This window comes from Zonotrichia albicollis, chromosome 2 (assembly GCF_047830755.1).
Source record: "Zonotrichia albicollis isolate bZonAlb1 chromosome 2, bZonAlb1.hap1, whole genome shotgun sequence".
Classification (NCBI taxonomy): Eukaryota; Metazoa; Chordata; class Aves; order Passeriformes; family Passerellidae; genus Zonotrichia; species Zonotrichia albicollis.
The window spans coordinates 90,129,126-90,150,965 of record NC_133820.1 but is presented as its reverse complement, the minus strand read 5'-3'; the positions used below and the strand labels follow the sequence as shown (position 1 = coordinate 90,150,965).

General features: G+C 39.8%; 1 protein-coding gene across 14 annotated transcripts in view; it reads left to right on the top strand.

The window, feature by feature from the left end:
• Positions 1 to 9,127, top strand: part of DOCK9 (dedicator of cytokinesis 9) — a 113,861-nt gene extending 104,734 nt beyond the window's left edge. For 9 of the 14 annotated variants that reach the window (XM_074535650.1, XM_074535649.1, XM_074535648.1 and 6 more), the window contains exons 47-53: positions 178 to 291; positions 1,763 to 1,909; positions 2,690 to 2,900; positions 3,643 to 3,833; positions 5,013 to 5,113; positions 5,316 to 5,454; positions 7,904 to 9,127. In XM_074535650.1, coding sequence (XP_074391751.1) covers positions 178 to 291; positions 1,763 to 1,909; positions 2,690 to 2,900; positions 3,643 to 3,833; positions 5,013 to 5,113; positions 5,316 to 5,454; positions 7,904 to 8,026 — 1,026 coding nt within the window. In that variant the 3' untranslated portion in view covers positions 8,027 to 9,127. Of the gene's footprint in view, positions 1 to 177; positions 298 to 545; positions 986 to 1,762; positions 1,910 to 2,689; positions 2,901 to 3,642; positions 3,834 to 5,012; positions 5,114 to 5,315; positions 5,455 to 7,903 lie in introns of those variants that run through there. The other 5 variants (XM_074535658.1, XM_074535659.1, XM_074535657.1 and 2 more) reach the window with 3 other exon arrangements.
• Positions 9,128 to 21,840: the final 12,713 nt, after the last annotated feature.

Sequence of the window (21,840 nt, the reverse complement as noted above, 5' to 3'; positions counted from 1 at the left end):
ATTATTAAAAATTAGTCTTAGATATTGTCGTCCTGTTGCAAATGCTAAAGCTAATAATACCATTCAATAAAAGAATATTTTCAGTTGTTGCTGGCTGCAAGGATATGATTTGTTATTTTAAGATGGGAAAGTTGTGCTTTGTTCTTCTCCCTCATGATTGTTTTCTTTTACCTTTAGAGGCTTGCTCACTTATATGACACCCTTCATCGAGCATACAGCAAAGTTACTGAAGTTATGCATACAGGCAAGAGGCTGCTGGGGACTTATTTCAGGGTAGCATTCTTTGGACAAGTGAGTGTTACTTCCATTGGCCTGCTCTATGCAGTGAGAAAAACCTGAATTTATTTTGCAAGGTTTACTCTTTCATCATCTGTATTGATACCGTGACATAAAAAGCACAAGGAATGTGTTCTGTATGAAATAAAGAAACACCATCAGTAACTTATTTTTAAAACGTTTATCAATTCCAGTAAAATTCTTATCATTTTCCTCAGTAAATTTTTTTGCCTTTTTTCCTTTTTTCTTCTTTTGTTTACTACCTTAAGGCAGCGGTAAGTTTTCTGTAATGTCAGTTTTTAGCAATGCATTGACTTAATGTCTGTAGTGCTACGGTGTGGTTTGCAAGGCTGCTTCTTAGATTGGTATGCATTAATAGCCATTGCAAGTCCAAAAGTAACATCAAGCTCCATTTAGAGAACAGATCACTCTTTTCTATGCATCAGTATTGCATGCTTCAAACCAAACTTCTGGCTGTGTATTGGGCAGCTTCACATCCTCTGGTCCGTGTCTAGAATGCCTCTGTATCCCTATGGTATCACGCAGTATCCAGTAAAACACTCTCTACATGCATAGCCCAGTTGCTTAATTGTCCAGCTGAGCATGGAGAATTGTAAAATACTCTGAGCAGTATAATTTTACATGTATTCTGTTGTCTTTTATGACTTTATAGCAATACCAGTTTACAGACAGTGAGACAGATGTTGAGGTAATTACAATAACTGCTTACAAAGCAAGCAATGCAGTACCAACTACTGCATTTCACCTTAGTTTGGTGTGGGTATTTTTGTCAATCTAGCGTGTGTTTATACATGATATGTTGTGCTTTTCTATTTTGTCTGTTTCGTTTATGACAAAAATATTTATTTTCTGGTTTCAAACATGAACTCAACATGGCTTGTTGTTTTAAACCAACGAACTGTTTCACTTTCCATGTATTATGCATTTAGGTGTGGTTTTAAAAACAGTACTGTGTGTAATAAAATAAATACCAATAGTACATCATAAAATTAAGATCTTTGCATCTTGTGGAATTAATTTTTTATAACTACCTAAGGAAAATTTTCAGATTATTTCAATGTAAACTTCTGCCAAAATAGTCACTTGTGAAACAGATAGTCCTGTTGGGCAAGACTACCAATTTTGGCAAGTGAAACAGTGCTGCAAGCTCACTTTTAAATAAAAGTGAAAGAAACTTATCTCAAAGGCTTGTCACACCATAGAATTGCTACAAACTTTTAAAATTTAAACTCTGTGTTTCCATTATCTTTCGCTCATGTTGTAGTAGAGAATTACATTTTTCTGTTGTTTTTTTTAATTCTCTTAGAAAATCTTTTTACTTAGATTTTAATTTCTGTCTATTTATGTTTGCTTGAATACTAATGTTAAATGTTTATATTTCCTTGGAACCACACACATTATATCCATCTTAGTCATTTCCCTTATGTTTTATTCCCCAAGATTTTGATTACTTTATTTTTTACAGGGTTTCTTTGAGGATGAAGATGGAAAGGAATATATCTATAAAGAGCCTAAACTCACACCTCTCTCAGAAATTTCCCAAAGACTCCAGAAACTCTACTCTGACAAATTTGGAGCTGAAAATGTCAAAATGATTCAGGATTCTGGCAAAGTATGATCTTTATTCTCTCTAAAAAATTATAATATACTGCTTTCACTAGTTTACTTGAAGTACTGTGGGCTCACTGGCAGTTACTCATTTGGCACAAAGCATCTGCATCTAAAAGCTCTGCTGTTGGAAAGGCATGAGAGGAATGTTATCTCCTACTAAGTATGCCTTTTAGAGCAACTAAAAAGCTTAATTTCTGTAGTGTTACCTCTCAAAACAGTAATTGTGTCTTAGAACAAATTTGGATTATGATCTTATTCTGGGTTAACTTTAGCTATATTTCTTGCCCATTCATGCACAGTCATTGTTTGGAAGTTCTTCCCTTTTCCACACCTCACCCTTAGACTTTATGGTGACTTCCTCATAGTATAATTTCATGGCTCTTTTTGTTCCTTGATAAGGATCCTTTTGAGTCCTTGATTCAAAAATTTCTGTGCATTTTGGCCTTTAAGTGCAGAAATGGTGGGCATTTCAATATTGGAACTTTAAAGGAGAGGAAGATTTGATGAATGGGCTGGGTTTCATGATCACAAGTGGTTAAAAACCTCCAAAAACCAAACAAACCAAAAAATCCACAGTGCACTGTAATGCATCTGGCTGTCTTTCTTCCTAATAGTTAAAAATTGAATGCAGGAAACCCCTGTGGAAGCATGAACATTTCCCATGTTTTCAATAATTTAGAGGTTAAGAGACCGAATTTAATTTCTGGAAGTTGTGTGACTACTATTAGATCCACTTTATTCACAATGTAGCTATTTGATTTTTTTTTGTCCTGTTTTTAAGGTAAATCCTAAGGATTTAGATTCAAAATATGCATATATTCAAGTTACACATGTAGTTCCATACTTTGAAGAAAAGGAGCTGCAGGAGAGGAAAACAGACTTTGAAAGGACTCATAACATTCGTCGCTTCATGTTTGAGATGCCTTTTACTCAAGGTGGTAAAAGACAAGGAGGGGTAGAAGAGCAGTGTAAGCGAAGGACTATTTTGACAGGTACTGGTGGAATGGAATGCTTTCACTGGAAGCATTAGTTCAAATGGTCTAATTTTATTCTGTATGGGTTTTTTCATTTCACTTAACTAACTCCTTTATAGCTATCAACTAAAATCCTTTTCGTATTTTTGGCCACAACTAGGTTTTTCAGGTTGATTTCTTCAGTGAGGAATCCTCAAAATTATTATCTCCTTTTCCTTAAGTTTTCAGAATTCTGAATCTGGACTCTGGCTTTCCTTTTTCTTAGAAAAAGACTATCTTGTGTTTTGTCTCTGTTAAGTATGAGTTTCTGTATTAATATAGTTGTAAAAACAAATAAGTAACTTTATAATAATAAAGTGACTTTATAATAAAAAGTGACTTTATAGCTGTCCATAGCCAGTACTTGTGAGGAAATAGAAAATACAGCTTCGCTATTTTTGATTCTTCTCTTCTTTGAGATTTGTCAATGTTAAGCAATTCTTTTCAGAGTTCTCCTATAAATTAAGTTCCAGTAGTTTATTTCTGGTGGTTATTAGTAGCAGTAATGACAGTGATCTTTCTTTGCTGTAATGCATGTAACACTGTGCATATTTACATTTCAGTGTCTTGCCTCCCGGTCCATTTGGCAATATTTATAATTATATAAGTTATAAAATTGGGCAGCTAATTACATCAAAATGAGATTTAGCGTAAGATTCTCTCAAAGCACACCTTATTAAAAAAATCTTTTCCTGACTGTTAAACTTGTTTCTGTCCACAGCCATACATTGCTTCCCATATGTGAAAAAGCGCATTCCAGTGATGTACCAGCACCACACTGATTTAAACCCCATTGAAGTAGCCATTGATGAAATGAGTAAAAAAGTTGCTGAGCTTAGGCAGCTTTGCTCTTCAGCTGAAGTTGATATGATCAAATTGCAGCTGAAGCTACAGGGAAGTGTCAGTGTTCAGGTAAGAGCTTTGCCATAAAGTTTCATTTGCTTCTGTCCTTGAAAAATTATATAAGTAGCATTTTATAGTTGGTTTCTATTCTGCACATTCAACAGCGTCCTAAATTAGAAAAATGCTCACTGTCTGCAGTTATTTCATGAATAGGAAAAGAAATAAAAGTATTTAGTATAAACAACTGATCAGAGACAGTTGCACAAAAGAATTAAGATTCATCTCTGGAATATGTTGCATTCCAAGCCCCACCAGATTTTGGTGAAAAGCTGAAACTGCAAGAAGATAATAGATGAAAGTGAAGATAAATTAGCATATTTTGTTTAGCTGTAGGTCTGCCCACAGTAGGTCTAGGACATTTTTGTAAGAACCCTATGGAGATAAAGAATGAGTGATAACATATAGGAAGAAGATAACCATAGAAAATCTCATTGTGTGTGCCTTTTTGCCTAAGGCAGGCAGGAAGTGGAATGTATAAAGAAGCCATCAGATTCACCACAATGGGTACCTGGAGCAGGTATAGCATGTACAAGTCAGTATGGAAAGGATCTTCAAAAAATGCAGTGACAAAAGTGCTGCTCTATTGTTTTAAATTGATTGGAAACAAAGAAACTGTTCAGTCATCTGATATGACCAGCTGTCTCATTCAGCAGAAAAGGGAAAAAAAACAAACCAAGGTTCCAGAATCAGTAAGTTGTAAGCTGGTATTATGGGATGAGAAGGGAGAGGCTCTTGTTGATAATATGAAGGAATAATAAGGATGAGTCGTAAGTCACTGAAACCACTTCTCCTGTAGCTGCCCTAAGAGCACAATTAAACTTCTGCAGGTTTTTGCAGAATTCTCAGCTTGCAAATCTGTTTTCAATAGATACACAGACCAAACAGTAGTAGGTTATCTCATTTTCCCACCCTCATTTCATAACAGAGATGGCAGATTGGCAATATCTGCAGTTACTTTGCCACATCATTGAAGTGGTTTCTTTGTGCCAGGACAGGTTTATAGCACTGGAGAGACCTCTCCTGCTTTCATGCTCCATCTTGAGTAGTTTTCTTGTTTTTTAAGTCCAGCTTTTTTGAAATCAATGTATTCTCATAAGAAAATCAAATGCAAAAAATGCCTGTAGGGACTGTTATTGCTAAGACAGTATGTCCGATATCTGACTGTTTTTAAATTCTTGTTCTTTTTAGGTTAACGCTGGTCCATTAGCATATGCAAGAGCTTTCTTAGATGACACTAACACCAAAAGATATCCAGACAATAAAGTAAAGCTCCTAAAAGAAGTTTTTAGGTATGACATGGAAGGTTTGGGATTTCTTGGGGATGAGGGAGAGGGAAAAGAAATGGACCTTTTTCCCAAGACTCATAAAAATTCCTTTTGAAACTTTCAACATTTAAAGTGTTCTGATTCATTAATAACATACTTTAAGCTGACATTTTAAATCAATCATTTGGATTTCTGTTTGAGAACTTTCTTATTTTCTCCAAATCAGGCAATTTGTTGAAGCCTGTGGGCATGCTCTGGGTGTAAATGAACGACTGATAAAGGAAGATCAGTTGGAATATCAAGAAGAAATGAAGGCAAACTACAGAGAAATGGCAAAAGAGCTTTCTGAAATAATGCATGAACAAGTATGTGCTGAAATGAAATTATGCATGCTATCATTCAGAATGTAACTATAATGTGGAAAGAGTAGGGGAAATGTATGGGATGCTTTACACAAAAGGATTGTTTCTTTTTTTTCTTTCTGTGGGCGTATAAGCCTGTCATTAGATGGTGGACCTTCATTTTTCTGGCTTGTGTATTTCCCAGTCTGGTTTTATTTTTTTATTTGCTTGTGTATTCCCAGCCTGGTTTTTTTGTAGGCAAGGAAGACTGCAGTAAAGATAAAACAAATGTAATTAAATTAATATATATGATCCGCAAGTTTAGCCCTTTCTTCATCGATTTTGGAGGTCTAAATAATTGCTTTTGCAACAAAGAGTTAAATGTCTTTCAAGAGATATTCCAATACATTTTCTTGAGGGCAGTCCAATACTGACAAACTAGAAATATGTGGGGAAGGAAACCCAGAACTTTTGTGGAGTGAGATGAACCTTTGCATCTGGGTTCCATGGTAGAAATGTCTCATGAGTTCAAAGGCAAAGATATTATTTCCAGGAGGACAGGAAGAACTGAAGTTCAGTGCTTGATCCCTGCACGCTTGACATTTTTATTCATCATATTCATCACTTCAGCACTGTTTTCTTTCATGCACTGTTACTTTTAAAACCTTTTTCCAGAAACATAGAATGGTTCATATTTCTTAAGAGAGGTTTGCCTTTATTCGACCTTTGCTTAGATGGTACCCAAAACTTTTATGGGGAACTTTTTTCTGTTCAAAAACATGCCACTTGTCTAAAGCTCACTTCACATGCTTTCTTGCTTTCCATTATTTCCCAATGTGGTTTCTCAGGTACTGTGTTCTGAGTAGCTCTGTGATATTATATAACTAAGATGTGTGATATTATATAATTATGATGAAGCACATTGGCTTTATTTTCCTTCACCTATTTTGATATCCTGTCACAGAGAAGAGTTTATGACATAACTCTTTAACTACCATCAATAAAAGACATTGTGAACGAAAATTTATAGGAAGTGATAGTGATACCATTCCAGAATTATGTGGTTGGGTTTGTTTTTTTAATAAAAAACAGTAGTAGAGGAAAACAGTTTTGAAAGATTTGTGGAACAGAAAAAGAATTTGCTTAGCTAGCAGAAATTGGACTATATTTCAATGTGATTTATTGATAAGCAGAGGAGGATTTGGAATGGAGCATAACTGATTGCAAAACTGATTGAGATGAACAAGGTACATGAGAGAATTAGACAGCAATACATAATACCCCTTTGGAAAGGACAGGCAAGTGTTTTGGTCAAAGAATTTAATGATAAATGCAAGATTAGCATTTCCCTGGCACAGGAAAAGAATATAATGAAAATTTGTACAGAAGAAAAAGTACTTTGAACTCAGTGGAAGATGTAGATGTTTAAAAAATGCTAACATGTGTGAGTTTCCAAAGATTGGTGATAAGAAAAAGCACGTTGTGAAACTTCAGGTGTAAATCACATTGCCCCTACTTCTCTTGGTTTACATTTAGACAAACAACTGATATCCTTAAGATACTGTGAACAGAATATAAAAGTTCAGCACTGACTGCAGTAATATGTACTATAAGCCTACCTCTGTGTTCTTATACAAATGTAATTAGTTGTATATAATTAAAACATGCCATGTTGTTGGTGGTTTTGCTTTAGGGTTTTGTTTTTTTGTCAGTTAGACTGATAATTCCCCTGAAGGCTTAGAAACATGAAGGTCTTCACTTAAATCTTTTTAAATCTCTTCTTTATGTATCTGCCTATTGCTGTTTTGGGAAAAAGAGCTTTGCATCACTGAATAAACTATTAGCTGTAATGTAACCATACAAGGTCTTAAGAACTGCAAAAAATTTGTTATAAAAATGCATAAAAGAATCTTAACAGATTTTTTTTTTCTCCTCTGCTGCTTGCCAATATGATCAGATGGGATGGTAATTAGTTTTCTCTACTTCTGTTCTATTAGTTTGTCTAATCTTTATATAATTCCTTTTTTTATAGTAGTTCTAATTTTAGCATCAATTTGTTTATAGTTGTTAAGAATGAAATCTTTGCAGTGTTTCGATAGCTTTTTGTGAGAAATGCTCAAATCATACCTCTAAGTCAAAAAAAGTTAGCTTGTTGTCACTATGAAACTCCTTTTGAAAGTTAACAGGAGGACTGATAGAAACTGTCCAAGCATCCTCTGCAGGGGACAGTGAGTTAGGAGAACTGATATTGGAGAAGTAACTTCTCCTAAATCTAGGAGATGGCTGAAAAGAGTAACCCTTTCCAAAAAGTTTTGTGCAGTTGAAAAAGTACTGGGAGGCTGAGTCAATGAGCAGCACATCAAGAAATTGGTTAGCTGTTTTAGACATGCCTGTGCCATTTTGAAACATAAAAATAAATACATAAATAATGCATTTTGAAACATTTTGGTAAATACCTGTCTTTCATTTTAAGATTACTCCAGTGGAAGAAAAGGCCAGTGTCATGCCCAACTCACTGCACATTTTCAACGCCATAAGTGGGACTCCGACAAGCACAACAGTTCACGGGATGCCCAGTTCTTCTTCAGTTGCATGATTGTTTTGTAAAGGAAAGTATGTTTGTTTCTTTTGAAGCTTGTGGATTTGCTTCATTGTGTGCAAACTCAGGATGACCTCGAAGCTAAATGTTGGGCACATGCAAACTGCGTAGTTCATACGAATGTCCGAGCACACTTAGCAAATAGCAGTTACTGGTAATAGTCTTTTAGAGTAAGGGAGGCACACATATATATTTTTTAATCTTGCTGGTAAAATTTAAAAGTGTTCACAATGTCATTGCAGAAGTGCGTGTTGGAAAATTATGAAGTTAGCTTCTGTTTTTTGTTAGAAAGTATTATTAAGATGAATTGCACATTACAAAAAAAGTGTTGTGGGATGTAATTTTGCAGATATGTAACATTCAGGTGTTCTTTTTGTGTATGGCACATAGAGATTCCAAGTACAAGAACTATTTTGGGGCTAGACAGAGACACTAGTTTTTGGGGTTTAATGGAACTGACAATAGTAGTTTTTGTACCATTTGGCAAATTGTTGTGCTTTATTTTATACCTTGTTGCATTTTGGAGGTATGCGAGCTTAGGTCTTACTGAACAACTAAATACAACCAAAGGTCTGTATTAATGAACACTGAGTTATACTAAAATATCAATAGTAGTAAATTGTTATGTACATATGGTTTGTTAATACAGTCCGTACAGTCTGTACATAAATGTCTTACATTTCTAAGCATTTTTTTAATATTCATACCTGCTCTTACCATTCTGCTTTCAGTTTCTTTTGAAAATTTGCTCATTCCAAGTATATGCAGACTTTACAGTTCATTTATCCCTGTATATAAATAAGTGCAATATAAAGATGTATACAGTCTTTGCTATGTTAGGTTTATATGCAGTTATTAAAAAAGAATCTTTTTTGCCAAAGCAATGGAGTATGTAATTGGTAATCATGGTTACTGTGGTAAATGGTGGTATAATTTAAAGCTTTTTCCATATTCTTATTCTTTTAAGACATTAATTTAGTAATTTTATATTTGGGGGAAATAAAGGTTTTTAATTTTATTTAACTGGAAGCACTGTCCTGCTGTAATTAAACATTCTGTACTACATCTATATTAAAAGAAAAAAGGTAGTTACTTTTCTCACTGTGTGCTGCGTTTTTTTGTTTTAGATTCACTCCTGACATTTGGGAAAAATGAAAGCTTGAATTTTAAAAATGCCTTTTTGCATCCTGTGTATGAGATGCAGACACTTGTCAGTCTTATTTCATATTCCTTGTCAGTAAAGGCAATTAAATTATTAGTTGAAACATCAGTTTTGAGTCCCTTGCATTTGACTCTAGTACCATGTTACTGTAATTACAGGTTGTTATTCACCACAACAGTTAATATTAGGAAGTCTTCAAAACTTTTCATCACATGACAGTAGAAATCATCTTTTATTTATGACATAAGGTTTGCTGTCATTTTTCTGTAGCGCAGTGTGAAACACATATGTTCCCATTACTCATCAAAGGTTTTTTCTAAAGCAGCTCATCTTGGCAGTGAAATGCTGCATATACTCTGCTTTCTCTACGTTTCTGAAGCAAAATTTCTCATTGTTTAAAATTCTTTCCCTCAAGAGGAAAAAAAAATCCTACATTTCTGGACAGTGAACTCACAATGCTGTAAGAGGCATTTTCTTCTCCTCTGCCCTAAATGCTTCACACTTCTGTTCGTCTGTGGAAATAGGTGTAGGAACACCTACCTCAAAAGGTGTTTCATTATTGGGAGAATATAGAATACATCCTGTAAAGCTGTTTTGCCACTCAGGAAGACTTCTGTATCTATGTATTTAGAGCTGTTGTGTGTATCACCATGGCTTCTTTTAATTGCCTCATTTTTTGTGACTTTTTCTGCTTTGCCTTGGTAACAGAACTGACAGTTTGCCTTTTGCACTGAGACCTCACTTGGGTTAAGATGCATCTGACAACTAACCTATAAATGTAGTATGTATTCAGAAGTGAATATGTTTCTTTGTATGCGTATATATATATATATTTATATATATATATATGTATGCATATATATGCACACACAGAGGCACACATACATCTAAATATATATGTAACTGCTTTGCTGAACCTTGGCCTATGAAAACCAGCAAACTGTAGTTGACATTGCTGTAGGTTTACACAGGCTTAAATCATTTAAATCATTAATGATTAACACATAAATGACATGTCTATAGACTTAATCTCTTGTGATGTGTTTCTATGAGGGAACACACCCTCTACTGTTTAAGCTTTATACATAGTAATAAATGGGGGCATTTCCCTCCTGAATAATTCCTTCTGTACCACCTGTACCCTTCTCTGTTGTTACTTCTGTAACATGTAAATGAATTATCCAGTGTAGGTTAATTTATTTATAAAGACTTGGGCTCTGTGCAGGTTTTTGATTCATTTTCTTCACAGTAGCTGGTATGGGGCTGTGTTTTGGATTTGTGCTGCAAACAGCATTGATAACTCAGGGATGTTTCAGCTGTTGCTGAGCAGTGCTTGCACAGAGTCAAGGCTTTTTCTGCCTCTCACCCCACCAATGATCACACTGGGGGTGCACAAGGAGGGAGGAGGGGACACAGCCAGGACAGCTGATCCCAACTGAGCACAGGATTGTCCTGTACCATATAGGTGTCATGTGCCGCAATAAAAACTGCAGAAAAAGTTTGCCAGAGCAGCACTTGCTCAGGGAGTGGCTGGGCATTGGTCAGCTGCTGGCAAGCAATTGAGGGGTTTTTGCATAATTTCTTCATCTTGGTTTTGTTTTGTTGTTTTTTTTTTTTTTTTTATGTATTAAACTGTCTTTATCTGGACCCACAAATGTTCTCACTTTTATCCTTCTGATTGTGTCCCCTATCCTGCTGCAGAGGATTGAGGGAGCAGCTGGATAAGTTGAATCACAACAGTCCTGTTTTGGCACCCAGTGTCAGGCTTGAAGGGTTTGAGATAACAGATTTGACCACAGTGTGTTGTAGAAGGAACTGATAATTATTATCAGTTTGACAGTTGTTGGTCATAGTGTTGATTTACTTGTTCACAGCATTAGTTTATCTAATCACTGCCATGCTCCCTATTTTTTTCTTCTTTTTTTTTTTTTTTTTTTCTGTTCATCAAATTTGAGAGGTTGTTAAAGGCTGAATTTGCAGGGTACCATTTGGTTGAGTTTTGCTTGGGAGAACTATGATAAAAGAGTTGGCCTTGAACCTAAACTGGTATTTGGGCCCTGCACTGTTGCCCTCCCTGCACTTTGGGAACCATCTCATGAGGACAATGAAGTTAGACACTTTCCCTTTTCCAAGAACCACTTGGCGGATGAAAGAAAGAATGGCGCCTTCCCCTTCTTTTCTTGTGGGGTAGATGTTTTCTCCCTTTCTACAATAACTCTTCAGTATCTTGGATACCCTTTGGTAACTAAGATGTTCCTACTGGCATGTTTCAAGTATATTTTTCCAGCTTTTCCTAAGTTTAATTCAAGAATATCACACAGGGGTATGTCCCGAGGCAGTATAGTCATGGCAAGGCATGTGGGATAATACAGGCAGGTGACAAGGATTGTCCCCTCTGGCAGTCTGGGACTTCACCACAGAACAAGTGCAGGATCCTGAGGTGATCAAATATTTGATAAAAAAGGATGTCCTGGCTATGGTAGAAACACAGCTTAGCACTCTGCCAGGGCTGACAGTTGGCTACCAAGCCCTGCTTGGGAACCTCGAGGGGAGAATAGGATCTGTGGCTCTGGGCACATACAGACAGACACTGGCCAAAGGGTCTGTGGCTCTGGGGACATACAGACAGACACTGGCCAAAGGATCTGTGGCTCTGGGCACATACAGACAGACATTGGCCAAAGGATCTGTGGCTCTGGGCACATACAGACATTGGCCAAACGATCTGTGGCTCTGGGCACATACAGACAGACACTGGCCAAAGGATCTGTGGCTCTGGGGACACACAGACACTGGTCAAAGGGTCTGTGGCTCTGCGGACATACAGATACTGGCCAAAGGATCTGTGGCTCTGAGCACATACAGACAGACACTGGCCAAAGGGTCTGTGGATCTGGGGTCATACAGACAGACACTGGCCAAAGGATCTTTGGCTCTGGGGACATACAGACAGACACTGGCCAAAGCAGAGACCCCTCCTCTCGACTGCATCACTCTGTGCTGAGCAGTCTGTCATTCCCCCCACGGGAATGAGGGGGCTTAAGGACTGTAAATATGAGGAGGTGTAGGGACAAATGAAACTGGACCTTTCCAATTCATAGTCTTCAAAAATCTTTTTCCAAGTTGCTGAGTGGGCTCTGTTTTACTGTTAGATACACAACAGCAACTTGTAATAGATCATGGGGGTCTTTGCAGCTGGGTCTGAGGATGGACATGGTAAGCAGTAAATTAATGTTATAAATATTGTTTTAAATAGTATTTAAGTAGAAATAAGTATTAAAAATAAGTATTTAAGTTGAAATATAATTATTTCAAATAAAACTGTCTCTTTGGATGGACCTAGCTCTTAATGAAAGCACCTAGTCTAGGTGCTAAGGCAGGCAAGGTTTTTTCGTATATCCAGTTTCTATTATCTTTCATTTCTTTATGAAAAAACTTCAGTACAAAGGAGACATCTGAGTCACTGTCTGCCATGAAGGTTAGCTGTTAAAATTTATGAAGACTGCTGTTCTGTGGTTTTTCATGAACTGAAAAATTCTGAATTTAATTGTATTCAGACTGGGAGTCCTGGAGCTTCCTGCAGGAAGAAAAAAAAGAAAGCTTTGGCAGATAATGAAAAAATTCAATTGCTTTTATGATATTTTGAAAGTTTTAATTTTCAAAATATCAAAATATTTTAATATCTTTAAAATATTTTGATAGTGGGTTTTTTTCCTTTTTTAAGTGGTATGGTGAATATATGAGTTATTTAGAATCTTTTAAACTCTAAATATGTTTTGGTCTCAACACAAATAAACAATTAAAATTATATCTAGAGACTAGGCAGTATATCCTTTTCAAGTTAACTAGTAGATATTAGGGCTTTTTTTGCTGGTATTTTCTGCTTAGAAATGAGTTTTGTAAATTCTTCTCTCAATGCAAAACTTGCAACTTTTTTTTTTTTTCTGCAAAGCAAGGTGTGATTGATTTTAGTAAAATACCTTGGAAACGCTACACCTTGTTTTGTTACTACATGTTGTAAATGATGAAAAAAGCACTGAGAGTTTTCTAGCTGCATGTTTCTGTTTTGCTCTCTGGGTTGTGCTATGAAGGATTAGCTGGAAAGACAAAAAAAGGAGTCTGAAGGGAATTAGGTAAATAACCTTTCACTATGAATCCTTAGAACATCTTTTTCTTTGTGTGTCTCTCTCTGTCCTGTAAGATTCATTGACACCAGATACCTGAACAGCAAGTGGAGCTTCTTGGGATAGTGATTTTTGTAGCTAGTGCTGTATAATCTGTTCATGTTTATAACTGTGATATCTGACTCCCAAAAATGTGGAAGTTTGATGTGACAAATTAAGATGGGGAACATGAAAATTGTGACCATAATTGGCAGAATTGCAGCTGAGGCCTTCAAAACACACTCATCTTTCAAAATAAAAATTCTTTTACATTAGTTTTGTTTCAATTTGATATTTTAAGAATTGGTATAAGGTTTAAACAGCTTTATACAAATATAGCTTTCAAATTAATTGAAGTAACACATCAGATTTTTTTCCAAGTGTATGAGGGAAACCAGATGCCTACCAGCCTAGAACTTAGACTTAATACAAGAAAATGCTGATAGCCACTGAATAAATAACTTTGAGTTAACATTTATTGATTGGGGAAAAAAAAAAAAAAAGAGGATTCTGAAGCCTGGAAGAAGTCTGAAAAGAAAGTGACTGCATGATTTTCTTCCAGTCAGCATTATCAGTACCAAGATAGAAGTGAAACTTCTCATAGAGCTGGTAAGTACCCTTTTATCAGTGTTTGATCAGGGATTTTATCAGTGGTGTGGACTGTAAAAGGAAGAAACAAGAAGTTCCCAAGGATGCACAGATAACTGCAAGGAAAGGACCTTAGTTCAGCAAAACTGTTCAATTCATTGTTCATTTCATAGCTCTTAGAACTCCATGAATGTTGCAATACTGACTATTCCATTATCAGCTGCACACCCCTGCAAATTCTTTATCCTTATTACAATTCTTCCAATCTATAAAATATGAGTCAAAAACATATAATAATATTTATAAATAACACGTAATCTGAACAGATAGTAATTTGCCCTAATTTTCTTTAAAGTACTTCAATCTCAATTCAGGTTGTTCATTCTTAAATAATGAATAGTTGTTATCAATTATTCCATGTTATGGACTCACCTCACCAGCCCCTCTGAAATTATTGTATTCTTCCTTCCTAGGAGATGCAAGGAAACAATCTTACAGACCAAGGTACAACCTTTGACTGAGCAATATGTGGAACCATCCCTCCAGTGGAAGGATCATTACAGCAGGAACACACATAGCCTGGGAGGTTCCTGCAGAGCACTGATGGTAACTTTTGGACACGAGTGATGGAAGAGTCATTAAGGACCTGTGCTGCTGGACCTTGAACTAAGAAAGTAGGACAGGTTTGAGATATGAGAGCTGGGAGTAGCCTTGGTTGTGGTGACCATGAGATGGTGGAGTGTAGGATCTTGTGTGGAAGAAGCAGGACAGTAAGTAGGATTACAGCCCTGGACTTCAGGAGAGCTAATTTTGGCTACCTGGAGGAATCCCGTGGGCAAGGTAGGAGGGTCCAAGAGTTTATATTCGAGCATTGTAGCAGCCACAGGACCTGCAAGGCCTCCCTGGCAGTCAGCTGCCTAAGATAAGAAATGCCTAGTTGTGATGGCTGGACCAAGAAACCTCTCTTCCACCTCACACCCTCGTTATGTCTCTGTAAGACCATAGATCATATCTGCCTTGACCCTTACTATTGGACTGTTTCCCAAAAGCCCTACACTCTATATGAACCCTTGCCTCTGCCCAGTTCGGCAGAAGAGCTGTCACAGTCGCCCTTCGCAGAGGCTGCCAATAAAGACACATCTGTGGAACCTCGTACAGCTCTTCTCCTCTGTCATCCCTGCGTCTGCCACGGCACTTAGCAAGCAAAGAGCTGAATTCACCAAAGAGCTGATCTCACTTCAAGAGCTGAGCTGCTTGCTAAGATTGCCTGTGGCTGGCAGCCTGCCTGAGGCACCTGGACAGGCTGTGCTCAGCAGTGCTCCTCTATCCGTGACACCGACGGTTGCCAGGGACAGACAGACCCCGATAACCCTGCCCTTATAGAGCATCGCATCCTCCAAGCTAAAGACTGGTGCATCCCTTTGAGTAAGAAATCAAGGAAAGGAGGGAGGAAAAATGCACAAATAAGCGAGGAGCTTCTGGCAAAATTCAAACAAATAAGGAAGTTTATGGAATGTTGAAAAATACACAGGCCACTTGGTAGGAATATGGGAATGTCAGAGTATGAAGGGATGAAATGAGAAGAACTACGACCCTAATATAATCAAGGACAAGAAGGGCTTCTTCAAGAACATCAGTAGGAAAAGGAATGCTAGGGAAAACATGTGCCAGCTGCTGGGTTAGGTGGGTGCCCTGGTGACAAAAGACAAGGAGCAGTTACTGAATGCCTTCTTTCAGTTCCTACTACTAAAGCCTGCCCTCAGGAATCCCAGACTGTGAAGCCAAGAAAGTCCTCCTGTCTCCAGATTTTCTTTCTCTTGGTACTGAGAGAGCTGAGTTAAAGTAGGCAAACTTGACAGCCACAAACCCATGAGCCCCAATGGGATGCACCCATGAGTGCTATGGGAGCTGGCAGATGTTACTGCTAAGCTACTCCTTCACTGAAACACCTTGGAGAACAGGAGAGGAACCTGAGGACTGGAGGAAGGTCAATGTCAATTCAGTCTTGGAAATGGAAAAGAAGGGAGGCCCAGAAAACTACCAGGCAGTCACAGCTTCACCTGAGTCACCAAAAAGGTGATGGAATGGCTCATCCTGGTTTGTCATCTCTGAGCATATGGAGGGAAAGAAGCTTATTGGGAATAGTGACTGTGGATTCAACAAGGGGAAATTTTGCTTGATCAACCTGATTGTCTTTGATAGCATGACTACCTGGGGGTTTGAGGGGACAGCAGTGGATGTTGTCTACCTTGAATTCAGCAAGGCTTCTGAGAGCGTCCCTCATAGGTAAACATGCTTAATTATTCAAAGTTCTGTTGCCTGAATTTTCTATTACACCTTGAAAATATGCTTCTTTGAGTTCAGAGTTTTGTAGAAAAAAAGCAGAAATCCATTTCTGCATTTTTGTTTGCTGAGTATTTAACAGCCCTGCTGTACTCTGAGTTCTCTTAGAAAGGGAGCCTTACTGGGAAACTTTAATCCTCAGAGAACAAATTCTGTCCCTACAACAAGTACAACCATAAAATAGCTCCACAGTGATCAGCCTTCTGGCCCCCACTTACCAAAGGACAGCAGAAGCCAATCCACCTCAGAAACAGCTGTGGAACCATTGTATGTCCTTTTATCTCTCTGTGGGACAAATTAAAGTGTGTACTCAGCAGGGTGAATACTTTGAGACCTTAAACATTGAAAGATAAACTGAGTGAAAGCCAGGGTGATCAAACTAACTAATTTATCACGAATTTTTGAGAGAATGGCTGTTTTCCTCAACATCTGAATTCCAGCTGTATGTTGCTTTCTGGGAAGAAACATCCAAGGCCTACTCTTTGTTTTCACTAAATGCATGGGTCTATATAAGATGTGCTTGGGAACGAACCTTTTACCACCACTGGTCATGCAATGGGAAGTTTCCCATTGTTCAGGGAAGAAATGGCATCTTTAATTCCATACTTTAACAGAAAATGGTGGTCATATCTCAATTATTCTGTAGGTGAATGAGCCATTGGAGGTTTCAGCATTCTTTGCTGCATTACAGATTGCTTGTTTTGCTGGAGTAACCACAATAGAGAAACACAACACTGCCTGTGCTGTGTGGCCATATATGTATATCCCAGTGAGAAGTGATACATGACTAGCATCAGCTGTGTCAGTGGAGCTTATACAGCAAGATTTATGTTTCTTACTGGAGAACTTGCTATAAATATAGCTATAACCACCTACTCATTTTTAACTTAAGAATTTATTCACTAATTTCTACAGTCAAGGGTACAGGTAACTGCTAAGGGGTTAGAGCTCCTTTGAGTAGATTACCCCCATACAGATACAATTGAAGAAACCCAGGATCAGCTGTAGCTCTGGACCACAAATCAGAGCAGCCTTTAGCAGCTGAAGTGCTGACTGTAGATATTCCAAATTGCAATGCATTGCAATGCTTGTTTGATTTGTACCCAAGACAAAATGAACCTGTTCGGCAGCCAGGTAATTATTAAGTGCATGCCATAGAGAATGCTATTGGATTGGTTGCATAAACTAGAGTGTACCACTGTATCTTTGAGCCTCAAAGAAGGAGCTCATTCTTCTTTCAGAAAATTCTGTTTTGATAATGTCAGTTAATGTTTTACTGTTTCTGCATGCTGAGTTCATTCAAGCTTTGGTAACATGTAGCTTCCCCTAGCTGTTCTTCTGGTCAGCCTTGCACTCTGGCTCTCCTGCTCCTGCTAAACTTCTCATCCATTTATTCCAAGTACATGGCTCAGTAAGGTGTGTGCATGAAACGTACATCATGCTGTACTGATGTGCATTCTCCCAGCTTTCCCTATGGCTTGTGGCACAAATGGCACATGGGACAGATGTCTGCTGTGGACTGACCAAGGGATGAGCAAAGTGGTCATAGAAACACAGACTCACAGGATGGTTTGGATTAGAAGAATTTAAAGTTCTTCTAGTTCCCATGCCGTGCTTTGGGCTGGGACACTTTCCACTAGACCAGGTTGCTCAAAGCCCCATTGAGCCTGGCCTTGAACACTTCAGGGACGCATGCACATCTTCTCCAGGCAGCTTCTCAGAAGCATCTGTCCACTGGAGCCACAGGTCAGAGAACATTAGAAACGGGTGGCAGCTGCAGCAGTCTAGGAGATCTGTTTCCTTGGCTCGAGAGGAGGGAACGAGGCAGAAAGCTGCTCTCCACACAGCGTATAATTTCCCTTACTTGCTTGCAAAGTTTTCCGTCACGCCGTTGACAGCAGAGGGACAAGGTGGAGCTGGCAGCAGTGCAGGGCGCTCGGTTCAGCTGTGGCCCTGTCTCGGTGCTTGCTGGCGGCCGGAGGGCAAAGCGAGCCCCGGGCACAGGTGAGAGCCCTGGTTTGGCAGCCGTGAGGGGAGCGGCGGCGGCGGCGGGAGGAGCGCCGGGGCTCCCGGAGCGCTCCTGGGGCAGCCGGGGCCGCTGGCGGCGGCTCAGGGCCAGGTGAGCCCCGGGATGGCTCCCGGCCAGCACGACCCGCTCCGCTCCCGCCCCGACACCTGCGCGGCGCCGCCCCGCAGCACCCGGGGCCAGGCGGGGCCCCGCCGCCGCCCTTAAAGCCCGGCCGCCCCCGGCAGCCTCCTTCCCTCTTTCCCTGCCTTCCTGCCGGCCTTCAGCCCCGAGCGCTGCGGCGGGACCGCGCCGGCGACATGGGTAGGTGTGGCGGGGCGGGACGGGGCAGCCCGGAGCGGGTGGCGGTGCCCGGCCCGCGGGAGGGTTGCCGGCCCGGGATGAGCATCCCTCCCGCCGCTTCCCTCCGAGCCGGCTCTTCGTGCCGTGACCGAGCTGACAGCGTGGCCAAGGGTCTCGCCCGCCCAGGGCTGCCTCTGCTGCTCGGTGTCGGTCTGAGGAAGTCCCCGGCTATCCTGGGTCTCTACTCTCTCTCTGCAAACGCTGTATCCTCGTGTTTATACGAGCCTGCCTTGAAACCCGAGTGAGAGCCGAGAGCTGGTGCCTCGGTCTCTGTAAGCTCTGAGAGCTGAGCCGGTAAGGTTTATCCTACACTACACTTGTCAGCCATGTGGGGCTTGAGATCTGAGCACGAGTTTAAGGTGGTGTTCCTTGCAGATGTTATAGAATGCTTTTTCATTGACAGTGTTTACCTAGGATTGACTTAGTGGTTTTTAAATACATAGATAAATAGCGGGAAGATTCAGATAAGGGCAGAACCCACCTATCTAATTAATCCTGAAGATTTTTTCCTGTCTAAACTGGAACACTGAGTAATAGAGGTGCAAACCCAACTTTTTTGTGATGTATGGCTCCATTGCCTTTTGTTGGTCTTTTGGTCCTGCAGTGCCTGAGTCCATGGGTGTCTCTCACAGCAAGCAGCTCCTGGGCTGGAGAAACCTTGTCTCACACAGGGAAGGAACCTGAAATGCCCACTCTCCACCCCACAAGTAAATGAACCCAAGAAAATGCCATTGCATCTTCAGCAAGCAAATCTTGGGGGACAAGCAGCCGTAGTAGTGAGCAGGCGGGACATGTCACTGGTGCTGCCAGGGGTCTTGCTGGCTTGGGCAGACCACCAGAAAAACGGAAAGAGTTCTCTGAAGAGAAAGAAATGGGATGCAGCTGTGTCTGCCCATTTAATATCAGGCTTGTTGCTTTATAGATTTGCTTGGATAGTTTCTGTGTAGGTGTTTTTCTGGAGTAGCAAGGTGTGAAGCAGGGACTCCTGGAGGGGGAAGTCCTGTTGGGAGCAGCATCCTTGTGCAGGTGCTGTAGGCCTGCTCCAGGGAGCAGAGGCACTAGGCTTGTGTGTGCCCCAGGTCAATTGTAGGACTGTGGGCTTGCTCTGGAGGCAGGAACATCCTAGGTGACAGTGTGGGTGTGTACAGATTTATTGTGGCCATGGACAGGAAGCATTTCATCCGGGCAGAGTTGCTGTGATGGCTGCATGGAGCAAGGCAGTGTGCTCCCACCTCGTGCCACAGACTGTGAGCTGCAAGGGCTGCAGCATCCACTGCATCTCTGTGACTGCAGGGAAGGAACCACCCTGGTGGGAGGGGGCTGGAGCTGTAAGGCTGCCCCACCTGACCTGCAAGGTTGGGATGCAGAGAATGGCACACTGATAATCATTTAGATGTGGTGCTGAAGCCAAGAACTGAGTGGTTGTTGACTTTACATGTCTTAAAAAAATGTTAAATGTCTTAAGGGAATACAAATTGAACAACTGATTTGAGCTTTGCCATGAAAAATGTGGAGCTCTTTGGTATTTTGGTATCATGAAAATGAGCAGTTCTGTGGGTCATCGTTTGTGGGGAAAAAGTAAGAGGGGCTGAAGGTTGCCCCAAAGAGGGACTGCTCCAACCTGCCTTTAGCTAGCTTCAGATTTATCATGCAAGATGGTGGGTGCTCTGTGCTTTGTAAGTTAGACCCCGAAGCTGCCTGACAGTGGAGTCCTCAGTTGAGGTGCCTGTGCTGAAAGGTTGGCTTTAATGCTGTCTGGTGTATCCCCAACCCTCTCTGCAAAACAAGAATAGAGAATAGAGGGGTGAAGTCAAAATGTTTAGAAATAGTTGTGTCTCTTAAACATTGAAGTCAGATGATGATGTCTGAAAAAATTTGCCTCTTTGATTTCCTCTGGGTAAGGTTTCTTGCAGAGGTGATACTTTTGCTATTAGGAAAGCAGAAGAAACCCCAAACCAAAGCAACAACCAGATCCTAAATATTTTTTTCCAAGGCTTAGCTAAGCGACAGAAGTGAGCTGCTCAAACTGTTTTTCTCAGTGCATGTTATTAAAAACGGGCAGTGGGATGCACATTGTGCTGGAAAGGCCAACAAGTGGAAATAACCAAGGAGCTGCTATGAAGATGGGCTATTGCTGACACCTTGATATCTTCAGTGTATCTTCTCTGGTGGGTTGTGGAAGGGACATTGCCAATAACTTCAATAACTCATGTATCCTTTTCTCTGGGTCTGGATTGAAGGCACTGGAGACAGTTGTTCATGTTCAGACTCAGGTGTTTATTATTTCTTATCAGTAAAACAGTCTCACAACCATGAGTTCAACAACCTATCATTAGCAAGGCACAAATGGCTAATAATCTCTTGTTACAAGGCCTTTTAAGCCTGAAGTATCAAGTTAAGAAAGGACACCTAGATTATTTTCCCTTTTAACCCAATAACTGATCTCTTGAAGCCCACTATGCGGACTTTTCTGCCCAATTAAAAAACACCACACAAACCCATAAAGAAGAAGGAAGAAGAAGGTAAAGATGAACAACCTGCCTCCATCCTGAAACCTCCATCTTGCTTCATATTTATTTCTATATTCTAAAACCCCAAACTCTAAGTTTTCCACCCTGTGAAATTACACACTTCTCAACAAGTACACACTTGTATCCCAGCTATCAATCAATTTTGGAAGCCTTCTCCACAGCCTCAGGTCAAATGCGGCGTTCTCTTGTGGGTCTGTGCCTTTAAGCGCAGAAAGTTTAATATTATCAGCATCCAGGATTGCAACACTCATGTACCTGCATGCGCCCTGAACTGGGTGTGTTAGCACTTTCAGAATGTTTCTTGTTCTCTAGGAAAATATGTTCTTGAATCACCTGCATAGCTGAATCACTTGCAACTATCTCGGTTGTGAAGGTACTTCTCCACAGCAGTGTAGGAAAGAATTGGAATAATCGCTTTCCGTGATTTCTGAAGATTTACTTGATTTAATATTGTGTCAAAAACAATAGTATTTTCCTGTTTTCATCTGTTGTGGATTGTGGACTAAATAATGATTTTCACAAATACACTTTTCTTATAGAGATGTATTACGGCCAGGCATGATTAACAAGCAAGGATTTCAAAGTTCATATCTTGTACTTGGTCTTATATTAATGAGCTTGCTCATGTGTTTTATGTAAAATGTTTATGGAAATCC